At 41.2% G+C, this 14765-nt stretch overlaps 1 protein-coding gene across 1 annotated transcript in view; it reads right to left on the reverse strand.

Moving 5' to 3' along the window:
• The window catches only part of LOC148525579 (disintegrin and metalloproteinase domain-containing protein 9-like), an 87612-nt gene extending 75714 nt beyond the window's left edge, over positions 1–11898 (reverse strand). Inside the window, exons 1-5 of the mRNA XM_088470853.1 lie at positions 11818–11898; positions 10908–10998; positions 7725–7783; positions 5572–5633; positions 2502–2580 (exon numbers count right to left, since the gene is read on the reverse strand). Of these exons, the coding sequence (XP_088326979.1) occupies positions 2502–2580; positions 5572–5633; positions 7725–7783; positions 10908–10998; positions 11818–11898 (372 nt within the window). The remainder of the gene's footprint in view (positions 1–2501; positions 2581–5571; positions 5634–7724; positions 7784–10907; positions 10999–11817) is intronic.
• Between the last annotated feature and the right edge of the window lie 2867 nt (positions 11899–14765).

The following is a 14765-nucleotide window of genomic DNA, read 5'->3' on the forward strand; positions in this document are numbered from 1 at the left end:
GGACCTCTGGAGCAAGTTGGTGTGAACTGCAGTGTCACGGGCATGTAGGCTGGCTTCCATGCTTGTTTGCAGCGTACAGCAAAGATAGAACACCTTTTTCAGACAGATCTTTTACACTCAGCATGGCTAGTTGCCATCACATCACATGATTTGATGACGGAAGCCCAGCAACCATTCGATGCTGGGCTTTCGATGTCCATCCCTAGTTGGACCCATACCAGGTTAAAAGCAAAAGTCAATGTTTTTTGCAGACAGGGTGGTTCCGGATACACCATGTATGTCTCGTTAACAGATGTTCACTGGAAAGGGGTCACTTGTAGATGTAGTTGACGCATTTTAACTTGGAGTCCAGCTCTTTTTCAAGGCAGTGCATACTAGTCCATGTGTCCAGTTTATATACTGTAGGGCCAGAAATTTCGTGTGCCACATATAACAGAAGTGGCATGGATCGCAACTCCCGGTGAGTGCAAAACCAGAAGTTGCCTGCAACTTCCTGTTCCTGAAGTCCATAGAGGTGGCTGCTGGTAATGGTGAAGGCGTTCTTCAATAGGGGCTAATGGCTAATGATGTATCATTGTTTCCTGAGTGGTACCATCGACTGGAAGTGTCGCAGAACCTAAATTTCAGTTGGCCGAAAATTCGGAAGACGTTTGCGATTTCACTGTTGGAGGTGTTTTCTTTTATGAGTGGGTGGTGGCTAGAAAAAAGGCAATGTAATAAATAATCTGATATATATACTGGCAGATATTGTGCACCCTTTTGTTCATAAGATGTTCATTAAATATGTAAATAGGGATGGGTATAGTTTATAGCAGATATAAATATAGGACTAAAATATATATGACCAGGGGTAACATTAAAATAGGACATGAGCATCAAATAAAAATATATACAGTATAAATTAATTATATAAAATACATCACATTAAAAGAGTTATAAATAGCATCACACTAAAATATATTACACTAAAATCATCCCACTAAAAGAATAAAACCCATAAAACTTTGTAAGTGTGAATGAAAGTGTATGTGCAGATAAGAGGACTAAAGCTGGCCACACACTAGACCAACTTACATCCAACCAGCCAACTAGTTGATTGGTTGGAATGAAAATCTGGTAAAGTATGGGAGTAACTAATGATCAGAAATTTGCTCCTAAATGCCAGAAAACAGATGAAAATGGTAATTCAAACAAGTTTGTTAAATGTTTGATCTAAACTATTTGTTCAAACAACAGTTTTGGTCCATTTTCCAGTGTTTGGGAGCAAATTGCTGATTGTATTCCTTACCAGATTTTCATTCCAACCAATCGACTAGTTGGCTGGTTGGACAGATAATCTTTAGATGTGTGGCCAGCTTAAGATGTGTCTATGGTAGAATGGTTCATAAACAAAAAACATTTTAGTTGAAAGTCCTTTTTTAAGCCATCAGGAATCGTGGATTTGAGGTTATATATCTATTTCATTTCTGGTGAGTTTGGATTTTGTCTCAAACTCTCCACTTAGTTTTCACATTTTCTATCCCAGCAAACCATTTTTGTGATTGGAGGAGCATCCGAGTACTTTCTTAAAATGTTCCGATAGAGAATGGGCCTCTAGGCCTTTTTTGATATTATGTAGATGCTGAGCTATTCCTGTTTTCAGTGCTCTTGTTGTACGTCCTACATAATCATACTCGCCTACTCTGCTGTAGCGGCCGAGAGGCTCCCGAAAATCGAGTGACGTTCCTGGCTGCCTGGTAAAGTGAGCAAGTCCACCGCACAACTCTCTAGCCACCAGCACACACCCCCTTCCCGGCAGCCGCTCGCACTCCACCATTGCCGCCCGCTTACAGAGCACAAGTGGGAAGTCCATGGAGGACGATGACTCGATTTGCGCTGAATTGCGTCATTGTAGTCCCGCCCCCCACTATACAATGCCTGTTTTACAGTCATGCCATCATGCCTCCCGTCCCCTGCACAGCCTGCCTTCTGGAGGAGGGGGCAGCAAAGTAGCAAAGTGTACATAATGCAGGGCACAGGTGCATTCCATGATATAGTTAATGTTCGTGGTGTGACAGGTAATAACATCAGAGATGGAATCATTCCTGTCACTTTAAACTTGGTGATTTTCAATTCTTTACTGGTAACAGTTTTGCACATAATACAACAATGGAAGCCTTCTGGATGCAGTCACCAGTACAAATAAAATGATTATTATTATTCAACTTCAAAGCACTTGTGACTAGTCTGTTTTTGAGCGTATCTCCTTTTCTATATATAATAAAACTTGGTTTAAAAGGTAAAACTGTAAATAAAACAGAAACTTTCTGTAAAACATGCCTGTGGCATTTAAAAATCTGCTCCAGTTTCATATACTGAGTAATAAATGTCCATTAATTTGTTTGTGGTGTTTTTTTGTGATCTGGTGGCTTCTGACGTAAGAAGATCGTCATGATTGGTGTTTAATGTTCCATCATTAAGCATTGTACATTTGTCAATAAATACCAGTGGAAAGCACTTACCGGAATATGAGGTTCATAAAAATACAATTTCTTGTTCTTAGTGAATGAAAAGACTTTGAAGTCAGATGATATGAGCAAACTACATTGGGGAAAATAGTACATTGTCAGCTGTGATGTGTTATTGATTACAAAACAAAAAAGTAATACGTATATGCTTTTATTAAATTATATACAGGGCAACTACAGAAATGAATGATACACAGTGGTGCAGGATACAACCAAATCCCAGGGTTTATAACAAGATTCAGGATCAGTTAAACACTGGATTACATCTAATTTTAGTCTGCCGCACAGAGATATTTTTCCAGAAGCTAAAGATTTCAGATAAATTATAATAATAGAAGACAATGTTTATTATATAGAGGCAAACTATGCACTTACTGTACCTGGGGCAGTATAGAATTGTTTTTGTTGATTGTATTTACCTATTAATTAATATTATTTTATTTTTTTTCAATTTATCTTTGGTAACAGTGGGACTTTGTAAACCATCATTAGAAATTATTTTATATTACTTTTTATTAAAATTGTCTTGCAGGGATGGTAGCTCCAACAAAAACCTATCCTGGCGAAGTGTGGAAAATAATGCTTACATTATCACTTTATTGTTAGATTCAGACATGGGGCCATACCTAAAAGTGCAGGCTGCCGAGGAGGTATATTGCAAAGATAGCCTAATTATCATGCAGAAACAGCTGTTTTGTCTTAATAAATACTATAGACCCCTTAGCAGTACCAGATTACCAAATAGGCAGAGTAGGCACTAGCCTGTGGGCCCCATGCCTTTTAGGGGCCCCGTGACAACGGATCAAAATGATATTGATTTGAACTTGAAAGAAAATTACAATTAAGCTTTCTTAAATTGTTTCCAAAAGATAGAAAAAATTAATCAGCTTAAAGAAACGAAAATTTCACATTAAAGACCCTATAGAGAAAATACTGTATTAATGTAATGTACCCATTAACAAGTTAAAGTACATAAACCATAGACATCAGATTCACATTACAGTTTGTATCTTAAAAGCTCATCTTCTGTCAGCTGTCAGTTTGTACAAAAATTTCAGTGCAACCTACATACGGTTTATTAAAATTTTTGGTTGGTAAAAGTAAAAACGTATTAGGAGATAATATGCAAGGGGGGCCTCAGAGATTTCGACTGCCTAGGGGCCTCCGCAGGGTTTAAGTCGGCACTGCTCATGTCTCTTCTTTTTTTTGTCAATTAAACAAATAACAAAAGACAGAGCGTTCACTCATTCTTGGAGAAGCAGCATCATTAAGTATGCCGCCATTGATTAAACTTCTTTATTTTGGTAATTTATATAGTTCTTAAAAGAAACATTTAAATTTACAGATGTTTAGTTCAAACAGTTCAAAGGGATATTACTCGTTGCCTCAGGGGAAGGACTTTTGTTTTCAAATCTTGCTGTACAAACAACTATTTTACATCGGTTTTGTGGGTGGTTTTGAAATGGGATTTTGAACAAACAGACATAAAATCGACGTAAAACCGATGTTAAACTGATGTATGCAAGGAATAACCATACTTTTAATGAAGGCAATTAGTATATATTGAAAATTCTCTTATGAGGGAAAAACACTCTTATCATATTCGTGGAAATATGGTTTTATTTTATTAAGAGAGCAATATTTATTAATTATATTATAAATGCAATATTAAGTAATTGGTGTTTATATTTGTTTAATAATGGTGGAAGCATTTAATATTTTCTGGCTATATAAATGGTACCCATATCATAAAATGAACATCATTAAAAATATATATATATTTTAAACACCAATTAATAATGCTAAATATTGCCCCTTTAAGATAATTAATAAATAATATAAATTAATAAAATTAAACAATCATGTTTCCACTAATATATTGATGGATAGTATTTCCTTCATAAGAGAATTATCAATGTAACAGTTTCTCACTTATTTTAAATATACAATATTTGCCTTCATTATACATGCATGGTTATTCCGCTCCTTCTGATTAATCAATTGACCAGATAGATCAAACAACATGTTTTTGAAGTTATCTCACCTGCCACAACCACTTTACAGTATCTTTGTTTCTCTTTGGCTTGTGCTTTAGTAAATCAGCGGATTGCAAATCCAATGGAAAACTGATGTATATACCAAAACCGACCATTAGTAATTCTACCCCTAATGGGCATATTCAATTAGAAGCGAAAAGTCCCATACTTTTCGCATGTCGGACTTTTTGACAAAATCGCTGGTTTTCCAAGTGAAAAAGTATCGCATGCGTCCACGCTTATCCCCGTATTCAGTTAGTAATTGGTGAAAACGCGACCCGGTGAATTCGGACTTGGCGAAAAGTCCTGTCAGATTTGGAGAAATCAGCCAGACACCCCCAAAAGATGCTCTGAGGGGGATCACTATAAGGCCCCCGAATAGGCCTGCTGAAGGTATTTGGGGACTTAAATGCTCTCAATAGCTGCTAATTATTGTCTTTGCAGAAGTAGTGAAGAATAGCATTTAGCAGTTTTTTTTTTGCAGAAAATAAGTAGTCCCAGCAAATTTGGGGTACACAAAAATGGTTGCTAGCATATTTTAAAGTTGCTAAATTGAAGTTTAAAAAAACCTTCAACAATCCATTTGCCGCAAGCACCTGCAAACTTAAAAACACATAAGACATCCTTGGGGACCCCCCTGGAGTCTATTTTGCTAGTTTTTAAGTTTGTCCCCCAGCTTTGTGGACTTTTTCGCCCCCAAAATGAAAGTACTTTTTTGGGGTAATCTAAAGTATTTTTTAAACTTTTCTTTTTACACAGTTTACCTTTGGGGGACTGTCCCAAGGGTGCTGGGTGGTTTCCGGACGTTTGCACCCCAAAACTCCAAGTCTGCACTTTTTTTCGACACCTGCAATGAGTTTCCGCACCGGCGAAAAGTCTCCGGAAATGAATACGGAGCAAACTTTTTGCATGGCAAAATGACGTCACTCGCAATACTTTTCCGCAGAAACTGACTTTTCGCACCTAACTGAATATGGCCCTAAGTCTGCAAAAAATATCCGCAGCTGAAATTAATATAAATTACTTACGCATTGTGCACTAGATGAAGTACATAGCGCGTCCCCTCCAGTGTAATCGAATATGACAGCTCCTATGCATTCATTAGTCAAAAACAGCATAATTGATCAGTCATACTGTAAATGTGAGGAATTAATGGCCTAGTGACATCAAGGCTAAATATTCTGATTGAAATATTTACACACGGGGCAAGACTAATAAAGTGCTCTTACCAAACAAAACAACAACATCATCAGAAAAATATAAATTAAATATCATTATACTGTACCATGCATGGCCCCAACATCTAGTGACCAACATACCATACAGAGCTCCATATCTGGTGACTAATATACCATGCAGGGCTCCATCATTTGGTGAACAGTATACCATGCACATGGCCGTAGCTAGGGTAGTGCACAGGGCATCGCAGGACAGGGGGGGCTGTTTGGGCCTGTCAATTTTGTGTATTATCATTCTCACTTGTAGCATCCTCTTATTTAATCCCCAGCATCTCCTGGCCTCCCCTATCTCTTCCCTGACCCTTCCCCATGAGGCCATTCCCCTTATTTGGGTGTGTTATGTTCCTATTTGAAAAATGAGGGGGTGCCAATGCTCTTTCTGGCACAGGGCACCAAAAAGTCAAGTTACGGCACTAACCATGCAGAGCTCCATTATCAAGTGACCAGTGTACCATGCAGGGCTCAATCATCTGGTGACCAGTATACCATGCAGGGCTCAATCATCTGGTGACCAGTATACCATGCAGGACTCCATCATCTGGTGACCAGTATACCATGCAGGGCTCCATCATCAGGTGAATAGTATACCATGCAGGGCTCCATCACCTGGTGACCAGTATACAATGCAGGGTTCCATCATCTGGTGACCAGCATACAATGCAGGGTTCCATCATCTGGTGACCAGTATACCATGCAGGGCTCCATCATCAGGTGACCAGTATACCATGCAGGGCTCCATCATCTGGTGATCACCACCACATAACCAAGTTACCAGGTCTCTGTCCCTCCCGCCTCAGTCATATCTACCTTGCTTACTTCCTGCACTCAGGCCCCCCTCTACACACTCATGCCTCATGTCATCTGTCTGTCTCCCCTCTCCCGTAGATTGTAAGCTCCTAGGAGCAGGGTCCTCCTCCCCACTGTCTCACAGCCTTCTTCTCTAGCACTGCTATGACAGCTTTCACCTTCAGAGCTGTACTGCGTATGGAGAATTGTGTTGCTAATTGTTACATGTGTTCTGTTTATATTTTGGTTACTGTATTGTAATGTAATGTTCTGTGTACCCTTTACTGTATGTACGGCGCTGCGGACCACTTGTGGCGCCCTATAAATAAAATGTAATAATAATAATAATAATCTGGTGATCAGTATATAATGCAGGGTTCCATCATCTGGTGACCAGTGTTATACTATGCAGGGTTCCATCGGTGGCAACCAGTATACCATGCAGGGTTCCATCCTCTGGTGACCAGTATACCAGACAAAGCACCCTATATAACTTAGAGCATCATCATCTTGTGACCACTACATTGTGTTGAATTCCACCAACTGATGTCCAGTGTCCCCCCTGTAGCAGATGGATGACATTTTCTTACACAGCAACCAGCCATTATTATTATTATCTTTAATACATAATGAAAAAACATATGATGTAGTACTGTACAATGAGGGCATCAGGACAACACAATTAATTTTTAATGACATGAAAGAGAAGTTACAGATGGCACTGCCCAAATAAGCTTATAAAATATGCCTCCCTTGTCATACTCCTTCCCCTACCATACTCCCTGTCATGCTCCAGAGTTTTGATATAAAAACCGTGTTTTTATACATGTGTGCCTCCCCAGCCATTGACCTCACCGCACGTCACTGCTAATTACCGGTTAATTTGGCAAGAATACAGGGATTATTGTTATTTTGCATAACTATCCCCCAGTCTGTCTATAAATATACATACTCAGTTTTGCTTTTACAAAGTTCTATTTGTAAAATATAAATATAATCTTCAAGGATCTATTTAGCAAACAGAATATCTGGAAAGTGGAGTTTTTAACAACACAAATTGTAGCTAGTATGTTGCTACACCACTAATAATGCGATATTCCAACTGAATTGTCATCCCGAATTGTTTTAATAAAATATTAAAATCTCTGTAGACTTACTTTAGTATTACCAACAATCTTCTCCTCCAGCAATATCGGGACAACTATATGGTAGACCTCTAGAGATAGAAAAAACAACATAATTTAAAAAACGGTTAAATAATTAAATAATAATAAATAAATAGCATTCTTCCAACTCATCATTTTTTCACTACCTCATATCTTATTGAATTGATGTGTTGGACCAGGACTGGCACATGCACTGTTGGTGCTGTAGGTGTGCCCTCCCCTTCAGGTGCTTAATTCCTACACTCCCAACCACCGCACTGCTATCTACCTTAGATGGCAAGTACTGTGCAGTCCATTTCTGTTCCTCATATTGGAAGTCTGGTGCAGGGCTGTGACATCAAATCCCAGTATTACACTTTCCTCCCATCACTGACATGGAAGAACAGCTGCTTCTACTTCCCCTACATATTAGTAGTCAAACACTGAGGAGGTTATATAATAGGTTCAGTGTTTAAGGAACTGGTATGTTTTCAGCAAGTTTGCTTTATTTATATAATATAATAATAATAATAATAATAATAATAATAATAATAATAATTTTATTTTATTTATATAGTGCTTTTCTCCAATATGGCTCAACAAGCTTCACAGATTATATGAACATTTTGGGGCATATTCAATAGGCTGCGAGAATAGCAAAAAACCCGCACCTGCAAGGTATTTCCTGCAGGTGCGGGTTTTTTGCTATTCTATTAGGTGCATGTTTTTTTTCCACGCACCTCCTGAGCAAGTGTGATTTTTCCTAAAATTGTTGATTTTAGGCTAAATCATCGACACTTGCTCTGACACCCCTGCAGCGCCCGCCCTGAGGACTAATTAAGCAATTGGAAGTATCCAATTAGCTTAATTAGTCCTTAACTACTTACCTCCAACAGTGCTGTCTTCTTCATCCTGCGTCGGGAGCCGGGAGTGTGTGTGTGTGTGTCCCACTGTCACTGTGCCCCCGCAGTGCTAGTGTGGCCCCCCCGGAATGGGCGCTGGAAGAACTACATCTCCCAGCAGCCCTTGCTCCTCCCACCAGCCCCTGGAACTCCCAGCAGCCCCCTCTCCGTAAGAAGAGAGAGGGGAGGCCGCCGGGAGCCGCGGAGACTACTGGAGACCCCCGGTAAGGTAAGTGTTTTTTTTTTCAGTTATAAATATGCGCCACAGGGTTTTCAGAATTGAAAACCCCGTGACCAGTATTTTTGGAATTATCGGGAGCGCGGTATTTCTAAACTGGGCGCGTGGGGCGCAAGGTTTTTACCTCGCTAAACCTCGCACCCAATTGGATATGCCCCATAATATAGGTTTAGAGTTTAAAAAAATACAGAAACCATGAACATAATACAGGAGTAGTGCTGCTATTAGGGGAGACAGAAGGTGCTGGCTTGAGAAACAGAAGTGGGCTGGGGAGACAGAAGAGTGCTAGCTCGAGAGACAGAATGGTGCTGAGTGCTGGGGAGACAAAAGAAGGCTGGGGATATAGAAGGGTGCTGGCTGGAGAGACAAAAGAGGGCTTGAGAGACAGAAGGGAGCTGGCTGGAGAGACAGAATAGTGCTGACTGGGGAGACAAAAGGGAGACTCTTTTAATCATGTGGGTAATTGCTTGAAGCAAAAAGTAGTGTGTTTCTATCGGCTTCTTTGTGATACAGCGTGGTTCCAAATGAACACAGTCTTGGTAGATAGTCAAATCAAGAATATTTAGAGAGGTGGTGCAACATGCATGGGTAAATCTGACTGCGGCATCCAGGTTATTCAATTCAAAGACCATATCAACTAGACTGTCCTCAGCACTATTCCATATTAAAAATATATCGTCAATAAAGCGTTTGTAATACTTGAAGTGATCCCCATATACAGGTAAAATGTATTAGGATTCATACTCATGCATAAAGATGTTTGCATAAGCGGGCGCAAGCTTTGAGCCCATTGCGTTACCCTTGGCCTGAATAAAATAATCACACTTGTGCATAAAATGATTATTTGTAAGGACTAGTTCAAGTAACTGTAGAATTAACTCAGTTGCTGGACCTACCCGAGAGGTATTTGGCAACAAATGACCTACAGGAGAATCGCCAAGTCATGTGGTATGATGGTGTATTGCGAAGAAACATCTAATGAAACCAAAAGACCATCTTCCACTACCACACCTAAAGACTGAATTTTGTTCAAAAAGTCACTGGTGTCCTTGATATAACTAGGAATCAACGGAACCACCTGTTGTAGAAAACTATCACAAAATTAGTCAAGGGTTGTAATATGGAACCCCTGGCAGAGATGATAGGATCTGCCAGGGGGATCCACTAAGGTCTTGTGGGCCACACTTGAGGACACACTGGGTACTCAGTTTTAAGGAAATTTTTATTTTTTTCATCCAGCCAACCATGCTGGACTGCCATGTCTAGTATCATATAACCTTGTCCTTAATCATATATAGAGACATAAGTGTGCTGGCTGGGGAAACAGAAGGGGACTGGCTGGGTAGACAGTGGACGGTTGTTGAGACAGAAGGGGATAGGCTGGCTGGGGGGGGTGGGCAATACCATTTATTTTGACCTCATGCGCCTAGAATGAAGTTATACCGCTGTACAGAGGTTTAGTTTTGCATGAAATACAGAAACCATGAATATACTGTAATACAAAGGTGTGGCAGCCATTTTTGGTCATCAATTGCAAGGATTATTGATCCTACCCACGAATGTTCCAGATGAGGCAGCCATTTTAGGTGCACTACATAGGATAACACTGGGCAGAATAGGCAATGCCTGGGATTGATGACACATAATGGGGGAGATAAAAATACTAGACGAGAGCCTTGGAAATTCATCAGACCTATGCATTGTGTGACTAACAAGATATCACTACATAAAAAAGTTCTTTAGGGGCAGGATGCTTTACATACCCCACCACAACCCGATTTATTCTTATTAATAAATATACATATATATATATATATATATATATATAATTTCACCTTAAATCAGAAGTGCATGCTTTAAATTGTCCAGTTTTCAGGATCATTGACCTCTGACGCCAATCCTGAAAACTAGATAAAAGCTGACTATCCAGATATAAACTGACCAAGTGCCATCCCCATTTCTCCTCATATTGCTATATTGCTACAGCATGAAGGAAAAACGAAAAGCCTGCAGGAGTTGGTCTGATGTTTTGAGATGTACTGTAAGCATACACACCTTCAATATGCGAGAGTTCCTCCCAAGAGCGATCCCTATTTTCATGTTGATCCTCATTCCAGGACAGCTGTGATTCTTCACTTTCCACCAGCTAAAGGAAATATATATTATTAGGGAAAGTTTAAAAAGGTACATTTAGTTAAAAAAAAAAAAAATACAACAGAAAATATCACACTCAAGAAACAACAAATTTATTATTAAAATTTATGTTTACCCTCTGCAATTTTTTCAAATATGTTTACAGATTTTGGTGGTGAAGGGCTTGGTGATGTATAAATACCAGAGGTACATATTCCCTGTAAAGGCACAAGTATGATGGGTTCCGGATGAAAGGTTGACAGTAAAAAGGTCGACAAGAAAAAAGTTGACACCAGATGGTCGATGTGGACAATATGTCGACAGGCACAAAATGTCGACATGTGATTAGGTAAGCCAGTACAAAAGGTCGACATGGGAATGATCAAAACACAGGATGTAGTTATGCCGCATGACCGCCGGTCTCAATCTCGACACAGGAATCCCGGCAAGGGATTTAACATAGGTGTTGAAATACCGACGCCTATGTTAATCCCGACGCCGAAACGCCAACAGGACGCCAGACCTATCGTCCTCAGCCAGGGGTAAGTATACACTTAGCCGGGGATGGGGGGGTTCAGTTTAGGGACCCCCGGGAGGACTTAGGGTTAGGCACCCCCCGGGGATGGTTAGGGTTAGCCTAGGGGAAGGGAGGGTTAGGTTTAGGCACTACGGGGGGAGGTTAGGGGCAGGCACCCCCCGGGAGGGTTAGGTTTAGGCACTAACAGGGGGAGTATAGGGTTAGGCACTGGGTGGGGGGGAAGGTTAGGGTTAGGCACCCCTAAGGGAGGTTAGGGTTAGGGGGGGGAAGAGGGGTTAGGGATATTATACTTACCTGCGCTGTCGGGATTTTGAACCATCGGGCTGCCTGGGTCAGGATTGGAAACTGCTGGGCTGTAGTCCGGCGGTCATTCATACTGATTCGAAACACGAAAATGGTCCACGACAGCCTTTTATGTCGACCTTTTTTTTCATGTCGACCTATACACTGTCAACATTTTTATTGTTGCTCTAACCAACCACACCCACTATGACAATAGTCCTCTTGGCTGCTCCTTTCCGGAAGGCACTGCAGCGGGCATGGCGCGGCCTGCCAGGAACGGGTCAGGGGCATGATCATAGTCCCGTCCCCCGCTATACAATGCTGCAATTACTGGCATGGTGTAGCGGGAGCGGAGCCACGATGGCACGATTCAGCGTAAATTGCATCATCAGCTGTCTGTACGTGAAGCGGCTGGGAGCACCTCCTGTTTTCAGGAGCTTCCCGGCCATTTTGGGAAGCTGGGCAAGTACGCAACAGTCTGAATTAAGTATTAGGTTGGTGCAGGATGCTGTTTTTTTTATTTTTATATGGATGTTAGATAACTATGTTGAATAATTTATCTTGTGAGAGGCATAATATTAATTGGTGGCAGTGTAAAAATGGCAAAACAGTATCCATGCAAATTCAAAAGTGGACGCATTCAGCACATATTTGCAGACGGCCTATGCTCTGCAAAAAGCATTCGCAGACTGTGCATGCGTTGCACCATGTATATGCACTTTGACGGATGCAGCTAGTGGGGGAGATGTATCAAACTTTCGAGAAAGATAAAGTGAAGTTGCCCATAGCAACAAATCAGCTACTTGCGGTGATTTATCTACCACGGTTTAAAAAATTACAGTTAGAAGCTGATCCTGTAGGTTGCTATGGGAAACTTCTTCACTTTATCTCTCTTAAATGTTTATACATCCCTTCCATGTGCGGCTGGATCTCTGCGTCCGTGAAATAAGCATTTCTGGGTGGCAGCTGGGCAGCTAACCTTGCAAACGCCCAGAAAAGATCTGTCTAATAGAAAAGTGCAGTTCTTCTCAGTGAGAGTTGAACCGCCAGTTAGGGCACAGGGACATGTATGTGTATATATGGATTATGTCATCCATTTAAACACACATGGCTTCTGTCAGCTGAGATACCTGATAAACTGCTGTCCAGTGCAGTAACTGAAATACATATATCAAGCCCTGTACAATATTGGCCACTATTAATATGCAGCTTACACTCGGTTGATTTTAAAGGTGATAAAATACCCATGACCTGATTGGTGCTGGTTGTAGGGGCCGCCAAAAGACTAAAATTGATTCAGGTGGGACTATCCACCCCCTGATAATATAATTCATTCTCTTTCTCTCTCTGTCTCTACTTACTGCCAGACATATTATGCCCATGACAAGAAGATACATTGTCAGTGACAGCAGTGATCCAGGTGACTGGTGGTGGCAAACTACTGGGCTGAGTTATTTTCCTACCATCACCGCATCATGTGATTCCTTTCTAGTCACATGATCAACTGTGGGAGGGGCTACTAATCAGCTTTCAGCTGTAAAGAGGGAAGTAGCCTGCCAGGTGTGTATCATTAGGTCTACAGTAAAAAGGTAGACATTGTTTGGGTAGACAATACAAGTTAGATGGGCAATAGGTCGACAGGGTCTGAAGGTCGACACTCTAAAGGTCAACTTCTAAGAAGATCGACGGGCAGAAGGTCGACATGGTCATTAGGTCGACACACATCGTCGACACATATTTTTTTTTCTAGGCCTTATCTTCACCCTAATCCTCCCTCCTGGTGCCTAACCCTAATGGTTGGGGTAGATGCCTGACCCTAACCGTCCCTTCTAGTGCCTAACCCTAACCCTCCGGTAAGTGCCTAACCCTACCTCCTGGTGCCTAACCCTAACCGTCGGGGACAGTGCCTAACCCTAACCATCAGAGTAAGTGCCTAACCCTCTGGTAAGTGCCTAACCCTAAAAAACATGTGTCGACCATGTATGTGTCGATCATTTGTGTGTCAACCTAACCACAAAGTCGACATTCTGTCTCTGTCGACCTTCTTACTAGTCGACCGTTAGTGTGTCGACCTTCAGACCCTGACGACCTTCAGACCCTGTCGACCTATTGACTGTCTAACTTGTATAGTCTACCCAAACATTGTCTACCTTTTTGCTGTAGACGTAATGACCAGATACCTAGCCTGCCATGTGCATGTGCTTTGCATAGAAATTTCTAGTTACGTAACTGTAACCATGATGTCTGTAAATAAATGGGCAAATTGTATTTTCCCAGCTCTACCTGGTAATGGAGTCTAGAGAGAGAAAACCTTTAATAGACATTTAGGTATAAATTATTTACTGGGCATTTCTGGATGTATTATGCTTTAGGTGGGGCTGTATTGTATACTTGGCAACAGGGGCTGTCTGGCAACTTTTATAAAGTCCAGGGCCCTGGCCCATAAACAACGGCTTATCCTTAAATAGAGATTGCGAGGTCTCGCGCGCAGACCGACCGTGAGAGCGTGTCCTAATCAATGGCTCAAATAGGGATGTTAGTTTCAATACATACACTTAAAACATTATAAGAGGAAAATAGAATGGTGGATATTTCTCAGAAAAAAAGACAATATAGGGCCCCATTTAACAACGAAACAGAATACCTTTAGCACTTGAAGAGGTTATGGTCCTGTTTCAGTATCTAGCAAACAGCAGTAAGACACATTCCCTAGCCCCAATATGTCTCTGCCTCATTCCCCCAGACCCAGTGTGTCTCTCACTCATTCCCCCAGACCCAGTGTACATCTCCCAGCTCCACACCCCCAGACCCAGTGCAGTGCTCTAGTAGTGCCCAGTATGCAGTGCCCCAGTAATGCCCCTCATGTTGTGCCCCCAGTAATGTCCTTAGTAGTGCCCCTTATGCAGAGCCCCCAGTAATTCCCCTTTATGCAGAGCCCCCAGTAATTCCCCTTTATGCAG

This window comes from Taudactylus pleione, unplaced genomic scaffold (assembly GCF_031769625.1).
Source record: "Taudactylus pleione unplaced genomic scaffold, aTauple2 ptg000105l, whole genome shotgun sequence".
Taxonomy (NCBI): domain Eukaryota; kingdom Metazoa; phylum Chordata; class Amphibia; order Anura; family Myobatrachidae; genus Taudactylus; species Taudactylus pleione.